This window comes from Pituophis catenifer, unplaced genomic scaffold (genome assembly GCF_029215685.1).
Source record: "Pituophis catenifer annectens isolate HBS135680 unplaced genomic scaffold, rPitCat1.0.hap2 SCAF_7, whole genome shotgun sequence".
In the NCBI taxonomy this organism is placed as follows: domain Eukaryota; kingdom Metazoa; phylum Chordata; class Lepidosauria; order Squamata; family Colubridae; genus Pituophis; species Pituophis catenifer.
Window position 1 is genome coordinate 70,319,604 of NW_027256887.1, and position 15,309 is coordinate 70,334,912.

At 38.8% G+C, this 15,309-nt stretch overlaps 1 protein-coding gene across 1 annotated transcript in view; it reads right to left on the reverse strand.

The window, feature by feature from the left end:
* The window catches only part of TRIM24 (tripartite motif containing 24), a 55,468-nt gene extending 41,285 nt beyond the window's left edge, over window positions 1-14,183 (reverse strand). Inside the window, exon 1 of the mRNA XM_070947116.1 lies at window positions 13,781-14,183. Coding sequence (XP_070803217.1) covers window positions 13,781-14,183 — 403 coding nt within the window. The remainder of the gene's footprint in view (window positions 1-13,780) is intronic.
* Window positions 14,184-15,309: the final 1,126 nt, after the last annotated feature.

Here is a 15,309-nt window from a genome sequence, read left to right on the forward strand (position 1 = left end):
CTGTTATTTTGTCTGAGAGTGTTAGTACTGCTGGCCTCATTTTCTTTTTCTTTGAATTTTTTATTTTTTAATATAACAATTCCCTCTTCAATTAAACAGTGTGTCATCTGGGTACAAATATCTTTGTAAAATAATAATCAAAATTTACAACAATATACATTACATTAACATTGATTCTATAATATTAAAATGATAATATTAAACATAATAATATTTGCTTCTCTCTCAACATATCTTCTTTATTTCACTAAACTTTTTCTTTTGTTTCCCTGTTTCTAACTTCCGTTTTTGTTATCCAACCATTGATAAAATAAGTCCCCTGTCATATAATATTCAGTTTGTTCTTTTTCCTTAATTGCTAGAGTTAATCTGTTCATTTTTGCATTCTAATATTTTCTTGATCACATTCTCATCTGTGGGGATCTCTTTACTTTTCCAATTTTGTGCAAATACAATTCTAGCTGAAGTTAGTATATGGATGATTAGATATGCATTCCCCTTACTATATTTTTTGGATGAAATCCCCAACAAGAATATTTCTGGCTTTAAATCAATATGCTGCTTTATCGTTTTTTCCAGCCACATATGTATTTTTGTCCAATTTTTTTTGAGCACGTCCACCACATATAATATGACCCAGGTATCTGGTGGCATTTCCAGCATTTAGTCGACTTATCTTTGCCAACCTCACTGGTGCAAAATGCCATCTATAAAACATCTTGTACAAATTTTCTTTATAGGCAGCTGACATTGTTAATTTATAGTTCCTGTCCCACAGTTTTGCCATTTGTCTAACTCTATTGTATAAGCAAAGTTTTTTGCCCACACTATCATTGTCTCCTTCACTTGTTCATCTTCCAATTTAATACTCAGTAAGTAGCTGTACGTTTTATCAATTTTTCTTCTGTCCCTGTTAATATCTTGTCTAGTTGTTAGTTCTTTATAAAATGTGTATAGTTTAACATCTTTCTCATATTTAGAATGTATTTACACTTGTGAGTTCCATGCCGTATCAATCCCTTGACCACTCAATTCTTGTTTAGTTTTGAGTTCCCCCTTTTCATTCCAAATACCTTTGTATCTAACAATATTTTCCATGTTAATAACATTTGGGTGAATCAGTGCTTGAAAGCCAAACTGGTATCCTCAAATAACGTTGTTCTCCAATTTTTTCCCACACTAACAATAATGCATCTATATATATAAAAACGAAAACCACTCACGCATTAATCATGAAATCTCCAGAACCGTAAAGCCTACAAATTTGAAATTTGCCATATATGTTCCTCTTGGCTTCTATGTGCTCACTAAGAAAGGATTTTTCGAAATGACCATCAGAGCATTAGTATTTCCTATATTATTAACAACATACTCTGATGCTAAGGGGTTGTACTCCCCCTCCTGTGTTTGAAATCTGTTCCAAACACAAGCAGAGAAGTTTCACTTTCAGTTTTACTTTCACAGCAGGCAGCAGCTTTACTCCAGTACGGTTGAGCTAAGCCACACCCAGCCTCCTTCCTGTCTCCTTCTTGCTCACACAGCAAATACTGTTTGAGTTTCCAAACACCCGTCAACTCTCTCACACACTGACAGAATGCTAGCCATATGAATACTGATAGAAGCTGCGGGCTGGGACATTCTACCCATTCTTAAGTTTCAGGTTGCAAGTGTCAATTTATCAAGCGTGAGCACATAGTTTTGTAGTGAAGCACCGGCGTCCAGCTAGTTCCTAATATAATGTCTTTGAAAGTAACCATGTATTTTATTTTCCCATACCACAAGAAGGCATGCCAGCCAATTGCAAAACGTGCCCTTCCAAAGTCAATAGTTTTGTATGCCTCAATACAATCCATTCTTTCCGCAGCCTGGTAATACAATTCCCAATTCAGTAGCCCAAAGCCATCTCTATTCCTTGAATCCTGCAGCATTTTAAAACTTATTCTTGCTTTTTTCCCTTGCCTGATATATCTTAATATTACTTTATTGAGTTCCTCAAAGTATTTTTTTCCAATTTTATTGAAATTGTTTGAAATAGATATCGTAATCTCGGTAATATATTCATATATTATTATTATTCTTAATAATTGCAGATTTTTCCATTTCTCCAAATCTGCTTTAATTTGTTGCATCAGTTTGTAGTAATTATCTTCCTTAATAGTTACACATCTTGCTGTCATACAAATCCCTAAATATTTTACTTTCTTAGTAATCTGAATATCTATTCTCTTCATTAACTCTTTTTTCTGCATGTCTGTAAGATTTTTAACTAATAGCTTTCTCTTTATTTTCAATCCTGCCATTTCACCATATTCCTCAGTTTTTTTTTTTTATTAATTTAAGGCCCTGTTTCTTGTGGATCTTTCAAAATGAAAACTAAATTGTCTGCAAATGCCTGTAGTTTATATTTTTCCTTTTTCATTTCCATACCTTTTATCTCTGTGTCTTGTCTAATATTTCTGTTTAATACTTCCAGTGTCAATATGAATAACAGAGGAAACAAGGGGCATCCTTGTCTTGTACCTTTTTTAATATTAACCTTCTGTCATATCTCCATTTACCATCACCTTTGCTGTTTGTTTATATCACCTTAATGTTAATAAATCTCTCCCACAAATCCTTATCTTTTAATTGTGCTAGCATAAACTGCCAGTTCACATTGTCAAATGCTTTCTGTGCATCTAGAAAAATCAACACCATTTGCTTCCCTGGATGTGCTTCGTAGTACTCCAGTGTATTTAAAATTATTCTCATATTATCTTTAATTTGTCTTTTAGATAGGAATCCATTTTGATCTGAATGTATGAATTGATTTAAGAACCTTTTTAGTCTTTCTGCAATTATTGAGGTATATATTTTATAGCCTTGCTGGCCTTGTTTTCTTTGAGTGTGATAACTGATCTGTAATGGCTTTTAAGAAAAGAATGAGTCTGGGAACATTCACTCATATGAGCAACCTAATTCGGGTTGGCAGAAACTTGTTGCCGTCTGAACTCCCAACATTGCGAGACATTCTCAGATATGGCGTACTGCCAGATGTGCCCAAGCAGAAACGACTAGTCAAAAGGCAAAAGCAGCAAGATGACGAGAGACAAAGGCTTGTTAAATATAAGCCGAGAAGTATTCCAGACATTTTAATACTGACAAATGAAGTATGATGAAAATGAAGGATAGATGACTGAAGATGAAGAGGAATGTGATGGAAGTTATGAAGAGGCCTTAGACCACACACACATGCTCTCTACTTAAAAAAAAAAAGACAGAATACAATAGATTAGAAATAACAAATGTCGCTATGCAGAGCATAAGATACAGTTTTGGTCTATATGCCACTGCTGCTATTACCACAGCTGCCTTCATAGATCCTGGCTTGATCACCAAAGAAGACAAGTGATTTGTAATTGACAGCAATAAAGTCAAGAGAGCCCAGGAAAAAAATTATGAAGTCCCTAGATCAAGATGGTAAGAAGGGCGAAATAGAATGCATCTTCTTCAACGGCCATATAGATGCAACTAAAGTTATCTTGAAAGCAAAGAATTCAGACCAGCAATTCCCCAGTACCATCAAAGAAGAACATTATTCTATAGGCAGTGAGCTGGGTGGAAGATACCTTTATCATTGAACTGCAGAGAAAGGCTCAAAAACAGGAAAACCTGCTCAAGTGATTGCAGATAATCTGGTGCATTTCATGAAGAAGAAAGGCATTTCTTCTTGAAGGCCTGAAGGCCACTGGGGGAGATTCTACAAATGTTAATGCTGGCTGTGAAGGTGATGCCATGCACTGGGTAGAGGTTTAAGCTTGAACGGAAGTTGATCTGGTTGGTGTATGCACTCCACACGAATGAGTTACCCCTATGACAATCACAAAATTGAATGGGAAGACCTTGTCTAACAGATGGGCAGGTAAAATTGGCAACATGCTAGATACTGCAACAGAACTTGACATTGATCCATTATTCTCTAGAGTTTCAATTGGTGAGCCTCTCATTTCACTGAGCAACAGTGTTGTAAAGGATCTCTCTACTGAGCAACTATATGGATATAGGATGACACAGACAATAAGGACAGGAGAACTTCCCACAGATCTGGCTCTTCTAGAAATTAGCCCCATAAACCATTCATGCTGGTTGACAACTGCAAATTGGCTTTGTCAAATATGGGTTTCAAAACATTGTTTTAAAGGCAAAATTCTCCAAAACCTAAGAATGATAGTGGAATACATTATTGGTGTGTACCACGTGTCATGCTGCAGTTACAGCTGCAGCAAGTCAGACTGCAAAAGGTTGTAGTAGATGCCAACCATTCATTGTTTAGCATGGTATACTTTCAATGAAATGATAATCCAGACAACCACCAAGGATTGTATTAGCTTTTTTGGCTCATATTTAAGTGATTGTCCACTAGGTCTCCAAAGTCCCTCTTAGTTATTGCTTTTCAGCCAGGTTTCATCTAATCTGTACTTGTACCTTCATTTTTCCTGCCTAAGTATAAATGTTGCTTTTTCCCACAATGAATTTCATTTTGTGGTATAGGGTCCATTGTTCAAGCCTGTCAAGATCTTGAGTTTGATTTATATGCCACCCTTCTTCAGAGACTCAAGGCAGCTTACAATGCTTTTAAGCAATAGCCTTCATACTTTTGTATATACCTGCTTAGTAGGGCTTTTTGCCCCCCCCCCCCAAGCAGTGTTCTATTTATACAAAGTCAGCTTATTGGCCCCACAAACCGGGTCCTCATTTTACCTACCTCGGAAGGATGGAAGGCTGAGTCAACCTTGAGCCTGGTGAGAATTGAACTCGCAGTAATTGTAGGCAGCTGGCAGCTAAATACTACTTTAACAGTAGTTTAGTCCACTGCGCCACCAGGCTCTTATCATGGTCACATGATCACGATTTGAAACCTTTCCTGCTGGCTTCCCATAAGAAAAGTCAATGGGGAGGTCAGCAAGATCATAAATTGATCTCTTAAGTTGCCCACCCCCATTCTTTCTTCACTTGGCACATCCTGCATCCTCTTTCCCTAAAGTGACAATATAAAGATACATGTGTGATGTTTTGTCCCTTTTTCTTGACATCCAAAAATTAAATTCTTTTTTTTAGGTGAACTCTTACTTCTGACAGATGCTATTTATAAATTCTATGTTATTTATTATTTAAACCAACAATATCATATCAATTTTCCAGCAATCTAATTGAATAACAGTAACAATACAATCAAAATTTAGTAAAGATTATGTATACTTTAGGTTTGAACTTTATAGAATAGACATATAGAAGATTAGAAGAACACAAACATCAATTAGTATTCAGAAAATTCCTTAATCTCTTAACACAGACAAATTCAACCGATTTCCACTGGGAAACTGCTGGCATTTTAGACCAAGTGAAATCTCAAAAAATGTTTGGGAATTCCTGAAATCTTGAAATTCTGACAAATCAACCATCAGAACACATTGAACGATAAGTCCCATCTACATATAGTTTAAAGATACAATCAAAAGTCAGGAAACGAAACAAACAGTTCAAAGCACAACCTCCTTAGCACCCAGATCTGACAGGCTGACATTGCACTACTCCTAAATAATACATTTCTGTATACTTACCATACATTTCTGTACTATCACAGAGGACGGCATTCCCCAATGCACACTTAGATGCATTTATCTTGATAATGTTGACCCAGAATAATATTCCTTTCCAAGACTAATTATTTTATGTTTCTGGCCAGATATTGAAATTGAGATGGTCACCTATACTTCTGCATGCTAATCTATCATTCATGGAGAGTAGAACTGATAACCTTACTAACTACAAAATATTTGTATCGGCATCTACAGACAACTGTATATTTTACTAGTAATAAGTTCAGTGCATTTTCCAGGAAAATGGCTACATTGTGCAGATAGCTATTGCTGTCAAAAGTCACTGGATTTCATTAAAATTTGTCTAGTGCAATATTTGTAATATATCATTTTCTTCACTTATTATACTCACCTCTTCTTTCTTTTTAAATTTTCTTCTCAAGATAAACATTTAAACTGACAAATATATTAAACTAGCAGTGGTATAAAGGAAATATACTTAAATCTATTTTTAGGGTAGGCATTGAGTCAATATTTTGTCATATATAGCTTTAAAAATTCAATATATTTCAGTATTTTAGCTTTATTTCTTTATCTTTTCTCTGTGGTGATGAAAAAGCTATTTGCTCCACTGAAGATGTCTTAGCAGCACAACAAAGAAGCAAGCAATTTTAATCAATTAACTTTCTTCTGTCTTCCAAAGGTTTCAAGATGATTAGATATATACTGGTAGGTTGTACTACACAAAAATTAATGTAGAATATGTTAAGGGAGCAGGATATCAACAAATATCACCTTCCTCATGATTTTACAAATAACTCATTTTCCTCATCCTATTTCCTCACAATAATCCTGTGAGGTGAGTTGGGCTGAAAGAGAATGACTGGCCCAAGTTCACCCAGCTGGCTTTCATGTTTAAGATGGGACTAGTGCTCATGATCTCCTACTTTCTAGATTGATACCTTAACCTTTAATGGCTTCCCCGAATGCCGGCTTGCACGATGAGGAAGAGCCAGCTACGGGGACTTTGGAGTGGGGCATGGAGGAACATCAGGAAGACCAGGAATGGATGGGCAAGAGGAAGAGGAGACAGAAAAGATACAGCTGCAATGGGAAGCTTGCCTGACCAACCAGAAGCACAGGGCAGAGAAGAGGCACTGCACAGCCAGTTAGCAATGATGAGGAACTGCCTCCTCTGCTGGATCCCATGGTACACAGGGTAGGAGGGAGGTGTAACCAAGGTCAGCAAGCTACTTACAAGGAGACAGCTTCAACCCTCCTAATGAGATTGTTCTGTCCCCGTACCCCACACACACCCCCACAGACAGCCCAGAGTTAATAAGCCACACGACAAAACTCTTTGAAGATAAAGCTGGCAGCAACCCAGTGGCTAGCTGCCAATTCAGACTTTACTCACACAAAACAAAGATTAGACTGCCAGCATTCCGATAAAACAGGCAGAGTGTCAACAATACAAGGATTAATCCAAATGCAGTCCGATAAAGCAGGCAAAGTCCAGTAACACAGAGATCATGGAGTATTTCCAGTTTTTGCTCGTCACAAACTGAACCGGCCACCACACCCACATTTATACCCTGTGGGGTGTGGTCCAGTGACTCAGCTAATCTCTGGCACGCCTTCCCTTCTGCTGTGCACGCTTCTTCCTGCGCCTCTGTCGCGGGTCCAGCCAGCACTTATCTTCTTCATCGCTGTCCACTTGTGGCTGCGGGGACATGCTTGGCTCTGAGCTTATCATTTGGTCTTCAGTGTCCTCCGGAGGCATTGCCAGAGAGGAGGGTCCTGGAGAGGGAGGCCTTGCCAACTCCTCTCCCTCACTCTCAGAGTCTGCATCTGTCGATAGCCCAGGCTCAGGCAACGGAGCCACAACAAAGATGCACTAGCTGGTGGTTACTTAGCCCAGCGCATGGAGAAAAGCAATGTTGGAGACAAACTGTCTGTTTTCTGCAGAGCATATACTCTGACTTTGTGACTCCTACTTTCATGATTCCGAACATACGTGTTCTTTGCTGACCTCATGATTGGGCCTTGGATTTTGCACTTGGATTCTGGACTTGGAGCTTGGCTTTGGTTATCATGCTTGGACTTATTGGGACTTTTTGTTTCTTGTGAGTGAAACCTGGGACTTGCAGTGCCTCAATAAAGTAACTAAAACCCCTAGGGCCATGATGGCAAACCTATGGCATGTGTGCCAAAGGTGGCACACGTAATCGTATCAGTGGGCACGTGAGCTCAGCTTCCGATGGGACTGGAAGTTGGCAAACAGGCCATTTTTGGCCTCCAGAGGATCTCCGGAGGGGTGGGGAAGGCTGTTTTTGCCCTCCTCAAACGCCTAGACAGGTCCTGGAGCCAGGTGAGAAAGAAAAACAGGCCTACCGGGCCATTGCGTGCCAGGAGCGGGGTGGGCGGGGGGTGGATGGGTCGCATAGAATTATGGGTGTGGGCACGTGCGTATGTGAACCCCCCACCCCCCCTTCCTGGCACGCGATGGCAAAAAGGTTAGCCATCACTGCCCTAGGGTATGGTTGCGTGGACTGGGACAGGACATAACCACTAGACCAAACTGGCTCTGTTTGTACCCCTCGTTTTGTAATTTATGCTTTATGTTGACAATAGAAGAAAGTACAAAAATAGTTTTAAAAACAGAACTTTTAAAAAAGATATGTAGTAGAATACCTTTAAAAATGCCAGTAGGCAGGCTGGGTAAGTGAGAATCAGTCAGACACGCACTGCTCTATGACTGTGCTCACATCTAAAACATGGCAAATCTTGTAAGCACTAATCAGTAAAATGTTCTGGCCTGATTTCATGTAATCTCTATTGTCTTTCTGCTGCTTGTTTTTATCCAGCTTTAATCCCAGTAAGATCTGAAAATGACTTGATGAAGAGAGTTGCATTGATGTTTTAGGTAAGTCCCAGCAATTCTTATGTCATTTATTATAATTTCTTTAGTTAATTATATTCATTTATTTAGATTTTTTTTTCAGGATAACAAGTTCTCATAGCACAACTTAGAAACAAAAGAAACAAATAGTAATAAATATACAATGACCATAAAACATTCTGTGATCATTTTCACAGTACAGTACAGAGGAGCAGAAAAGAAGATTCTAATACCTTCTCCTCTCTTTTCAAGGATGCAGAAGGCAGATGGGTAATAGCCAGGGTAGTAAAAATAGCTGCAGTTAGTAGCAGCATAATCACTGTTATTGCCCCAAGGTTGCAAAACAAATTCCCTTTACTTCAGTTCCAGTATTTTTGAAACATGTGTCACATATATTAACAATAAATGTATTTATCACTTTAGTTTCTTGGATTACATTATACTATTTGCTTGCATTATCTTTTTTTTTTGTTCTGCTAATTATGTGTCATTGTGTCAACAAGTCATTTTTAACTCTTACAGACCACACAGATTTTTCCCAAGATGATCTGTCCCTAACCTCTTCTTTCAAATATCTCAATGGTACTGTAACTACCGGTATGTCCATCCATCTTTTTTTTGGTAATCCTGTTCTTTCCTTCTATCTTTCCCAGCAGTAGAGAGCTTTTCCAGAGAGCTGGGTCTTCATATGTATCCAAAACAAGACCATTTGAGAATAGTCAAATTTGTCATTTGTACCCTGGGCAAAATCTCTAGGTTGATTTGTTTATAAAGATCCATCATTTCTTCTTGGCTGTCCACAATATTCTCAGGAATCTCCTTCCACACCAAAGTTCAAAAGTATCATACTCCTATCCTGCATCTTGAAAGTCCACCTTTCACTTGGAACTGTCACAGGTAATACCATGGCTTGCATGCACACACACACACACACACACACACACACACACACACAAACTCGAGTTACAACTAGAATTGGAACTGGGATTGCCATCACTAAGTGATGCGGTCATAAAGTGTGATGTCTCATAACTGCATTGCTTACCAATGGCAATCCAGACAATCCTGGTTGTTGTTATAATCCCAACACATGTTAAATGGAAAGCCAAGGGAGTTCCAGGTAAGGAGTGCTGGGATGACACAGAGTGAAGGGAAGATCTGGTGTAGGCTGTGTGTGTGTGGCGGGGGGGCACATGCAACGTGAGCTCAGGAAGGCGGGGGGGGGAAATACAGGGTATACACATGCGACACAGGAAGGCTGGGGAAGGAGGGTGCTATTGGGGAAGATCTAATTTATCCAAGCAGTTATGATCTTCCCTGCTGGCTTCCCCATTGTCTGCTTGTAGGAAGCTGGCAGAGAAGATTGGCAATAAGATCATTGCAGGATACTGCAACTGGTTGTGACTGCAAGCTACCTGCCAAAAATACATGGGGACACTGGAACTTCAAAGATAAATTCTAAGTACCTTTGTTCAGTGCCCTCATACCTTCAAATAGTTACTTGAACTGTCGAGGGTTACCTGTATAAATGTATTCCTTTAGTAGTGCAATGCATGATGGGTAATTTACATTTGTAAAGCTAGTCCTCACTTACCAACCAGCTGTTTGAATTTACGACAGTGCTGAAAACGAAGACTTGTAACTGGTCCTCAAAGTTGTAGCCATTGCAAAATTCCCACTGTAACATAATCACGATTCAGGCATTTGGCAACTGGCGCACATTTATGATTGCTATTTGCACCTTTTGCTGCCAGCTTCCAATAAGCTATATCAATGGGGAAGCTGATAGGAAGTTACTAGTCACAGTCACATGATGTCACACTTAACAAGGTGCTTAACAACTAAAGACGGAACTGAAGTCATAAATTAGTGTGGTCATATGATGTTTTCCTTATTAACCAAACAACTTAGTAACAGAGTTCCCAGTCCCAATTAAGATTAAGTGACTATCTGTAATTATGAGGTATACCATTTAGTTGGTAGTTAAAAGCTGATAATATTCTGTTGAATATTGATCGTAATGAAATTACTAATACAAACTCAGTTGCTTGTAAATATATATTTTGTTTTCAGAGTAGTTCATCCTATGGCAATGACTTTGTTGTGCTGATTCTTTTAAGAATATGATGGTGTTTTTGTGCCCAGGGCTGCAATTTTTCCCTACACTTTAAGTTCCAAAACAAACATTTTTTGAGCACTGTAAGGAATTAAAATGTAAAAGGGGTATGCTGGGCATCATTAAAGTTAATGTAATTGCATCATACCTTTTTTTTGTAATATATATGAAAAATCTCCCAAACCAGCAATTTAATTTTGCAAAAATATAATCTGAATGTTTATGAATGTCACATTAATTACCATGGAATAGTAAAATTAAGTTGGGTATTTTTCTGAAATACTTAAGGTAAAATTATTTTGCTGTTAACATAAGACTAATACAAAATTGCTATTTCATATATACTGGACGTTTCACAGGCTGTTCAATAAGGGTTTGAGCTGGAAAGATCCATTTTAAAAATTGAAACATTCATACTGTTTGGATTTGTCTTATTGCTATATTTTGGGTTGAAATCCACAGGATCATGATTAACATGAGTTTAGGTCAATCTTATAGCTAGTTGAGGAGGTATATATTATGTATGGTTATATCCCCAAGATTTGGAATCTGACCATTATCAAGAATTGTGGATTTTTCATGCATGGGGAATAGATTTTGTGATATCTGTTAACCATCTAAATTACTATTGCTTTTAAACAAAAGTGTAAGGAAGACTTTTCAGGAATTGGGTTTAAATTTTTTGAATATTTTGTAGCCTTTTCTTTTTTTTTTCTTTCTTTTGCTGGCTAAGTGTCAATGTCATATTATTTTTATGTATGCATGTATTTTTTTAAAAAAAATCAAATTAATTTGATATTTTCTTTAAAAATTAATAAAAGAATAATTTGTTTGGCTGCTGAATTTCACTATAAATTTTGTAAAGGTTTCTAGGACTGGGTGTTTTATAATCACAGGCCACAAGCCCTCATATATTTAAAAATCAAAAAAGGAAGCAAAAATAATCTAGGGACTTTATAAGGAATAGGATTAGATCTGGCCAGATATAAGTGTCCAATTTCTCTATCACATCCAATAGAATTTGACCTTCTAATGGGTAGGGAATAGGATATATATCAGTATCTCATAGATATTATATAATGACCATAATGATTTCACATTTTGAAAAGGATTTGGATATTTCTAAAGCTTACAGTGGACTATGTTTATTAAATGTTATGTTCTATTTAATACAGAGATATCCTTTAATAACAGGATCAGAAAATATCCCTAAAGTAAGCTTAGCAACATGAAACTGATCACATAAAATTATTAAAAATTGCTCTATGCAAAATTGGCCAAATCTCACAAGATTTCAGGTAATTTTATGAAGGTTGAGGGTATGCACTAAAAGCTTGTAATGACTATCAACACGTTTGCTACATAACAAAGAAATAAGTTTACAAACATTCTATTTTAATTATCAAATAGAGATGTGTTTAATATTTAATTATACAGTTAGCATGACTTAAGAACATTTGCTTAATTTACAGGGATTCTGTATCTGCATAAACAGGGTTCATTTTATTGACAAGTGTTTAACTTGATATATGCAGGTTTTCTAACTGTATTTACTTACATTATTTTCTACATTCTGAAGATTTTAGACTCTAAGCTATTTAGAGATCTGTCTGGTAAAAAATGCCATCACAATTCCACATGCATTGGCTCAGCAATAAATTTAAAATATGAATATTTGGAAAAACTAAATATTGTAGCAGTAATTCAAATATATTAAGATTGAATATGACAAATCCATGCAAAGACATATACAATTTGCAAAACATGATAGAAGAATCAATACAATAACTTTTAAATTTGTAGATATTTGAAATGAAAATGTAGATAGTGTTAGATGCAAAGTTAATCATATTTACTAATATTAAGCATAAAAGATATGCATAGAATTTTCAGTATCTAAAGCCAGATACATAAATCATGTGATATACCAAAAAATAAATACTTAGCCTATGAAGAGTAATAGAAATAGATTACAATATGATGTAATAACTTAATAAACTTATAATACAAATAAGAATTGATATTCTACTTCATAATAGGACAACAAGTCTTCTCTCCACAACTCCCACTTGTTTCTACTATAAGCCAAATATATAAGAAAAAAAGGCTATGTACATTCCTGTCATCTAGTAATAAGGTTACACATACAAAATCTATCTTGTACAGGTGTCTCAGAAAATCACTGCATTTTTCTTTTGGCAACACAAAAAGAGGCAAAGCCAGTGAAAGTAAGAGAAAAGAAAAAGAATCCTACACAAATAAAACTACCAAGAAATCCCCCACAACTGGAGGTCTCTTGCATTCACCCTCAATCTAGGAAACAGTGAATATGGTATATTCTAATAAACCTCTAAATCTTCATCAGTGGAGATTTCTAACGATACTACCATTAGAAGAAATTAACAGCATAAATAGTTTTTCAAATATTCCCTTGAACTTAAGTATTTGACTTCAACATAAAATAAGCCACCTTGGAATTTCCTGGCTCACACCTATATTAAACACAGGATGCGGCGCATAAACAATGGGAAGTTGCCATCAATCATGGTTTCCCTTCCAAAAGGCGGAGTTTTAAATTGGATCTCAGCATCTCATCTCTCAAATCCCATTAAGTTTTCAGTCCAACAGCACAACCGTGCTGAGGAACGGAAAGCTTCTACCTTCGATAAAGGATTTGCCTCCGCAGCCTTGAAATGGCCCAAAATCACAGGACTATTGTTTGCTTTTCCTACTAACCCTATTCATGGGATGCAAACCTTTGCCTGTCGGCTGCAAACAGAATAAGCCAATTCCGGCTCTCTCCATACTCGGCTTACTTGGACAAAGCAGATGCCTAACTCCTAAACGCTTGTGGACATTAATGCTGGGCTTCCACGGAACCAGGATCCAAGTTGTGTTCTGGCTGAGCTCCAAGACTTATTATCTCCCATCCCGGAACTTCTCCGCGAACCAAGATGTTAAGACCGGTGCCTCATCTCTTGCCTCGGAGACAGGAGGGTAAGACTTACGCGTTATGAATATTGCTCTTTTAGCCAATTAATTCCCCTCCCTCCCGGCACAGAATTACTATTTATTCCTTTGGGTGGCAACCACCGACCAGAATTCAAGCCCGCAGAACACTCTTCTCCGTCCCCATTCGCCCCTATTCAAGGGACCGCCGAGGCGCGTCGTTTTCTCTCTTACCCGGATTACAGTGCAACGGCGAAGGCGGCGCGGAGACCGGCGAAGAAGGCGCCGAGGACGGCTGAAGCAGCGGCGGTGGCGGCGGCAGCGGCGGATCTTTGGGGGGGCCGCCGCCGCCGCCACTACCGCCGCCGCCCGGCGAAAGGGCTGCGGGAGGTGGCAGCATGAGGTAGCGATGAGGCGAAGGTAGGCAACGCTGACAGAGCGAGTGAAGGCAAGGAAGCAGTTTAGGCCGCCGACTCTGAATGTGTTGCCCGCACACCCCACAAGTGTCCAAGAGGTTGAGGCGCGACTCTCCGTTAGCTCGGTCCGCAGGGCCTTGCCGGCTTTCAGCTTCGTTCTCCCCACCCATGGCGACCGGACCAGCCAGGCAGGGCCCGGCTATCACAGGGGACTCGTCCATTGTTTGAAGGAGAAGGAAGAGCTGTCGGTGGCAACCACACCAGGCGCTTAAGCGCCCCTTGAGGCAACTGCCGCTCTCCCCCCCGGGGCGTTCGCGGGGAACCCCGCCCCCTCAACGGTCGCTCCGCGCGCCCGCCGTTGCCACCTCCAACAGCTCTCGAAGGAACTTCGGAAGAGAGCGCTCGCGCTCGCAGCAACGCCGCCAACGGCCTCTCGGGCCCCGCCCCCTCGGCGAGCCTTTCCAGTGTCGGAGGCGCAACCCGCTCCTTCAGCGCCACGCCCCTTCCTTGCTCATCATCCAAGGCAAACTCCTCCCCTTTTCTACTTGGGTTCCAGTACCCCTGAGCGTTTTGCGTTTTAGGCGCGTTTTTCAGGAGAACGAAATTCTTCCGTTTCGTTCAGCTCAGCCACGTCCCCTTTCGTATTTTTCTAGTTATTACCTGCCCCCTCAATAGTTCCTACTTTTCTGTTTGGTCGGTTTGGGTGCCGCCCTTTTCATTTGTCCCGCCCTCGAGTTTTTCCTCTTCGTCCCATAAATTGTTTTTATATATATATATATATATACTTACTGTAAATGTAATGAAAATGGTGAACCAACTGGCCAATTTTCTGAGGCACTACTTTGTACTAAATTCTAGGTTTAGTGATTTTCTGTTATTGCTGAGAAAGGAGATGTTGGTATCGCAGGTATCACTGGCGATAATATTTAAATTAAATAAAATTATTACTGTAAAATCATCTGCATTATCAGATAAAATAACATAAATCACTTTCGGAAGCAGTGCACATAAACTAAACTAGCCTCATTTTAGCATTAACTTTTTGTGGCAATCCAGTCCATGTGGTTAGTTTATGACCCCTCTAAATCCATAATATGCTAGGGAATAAACCATGGTTTATCTGGCTTACTAATGCTGGTTAAAAATTGGAAGAAAATAAAAAAGTACCAGCAGCAAAGCGAATAGTGGCAATAACTGCTCTTTTTGAAGATCTGGAACATCATACTAGGAGCTAATTGTCCTGGGGGGAGGACAAGGACATTGAAGCTACAGAAGGCGTACTTACAGCCGACCTTACAACTTTGAGCACATACTTCCACCAATGGAGGTTAATCCCAAGTGTAAGTA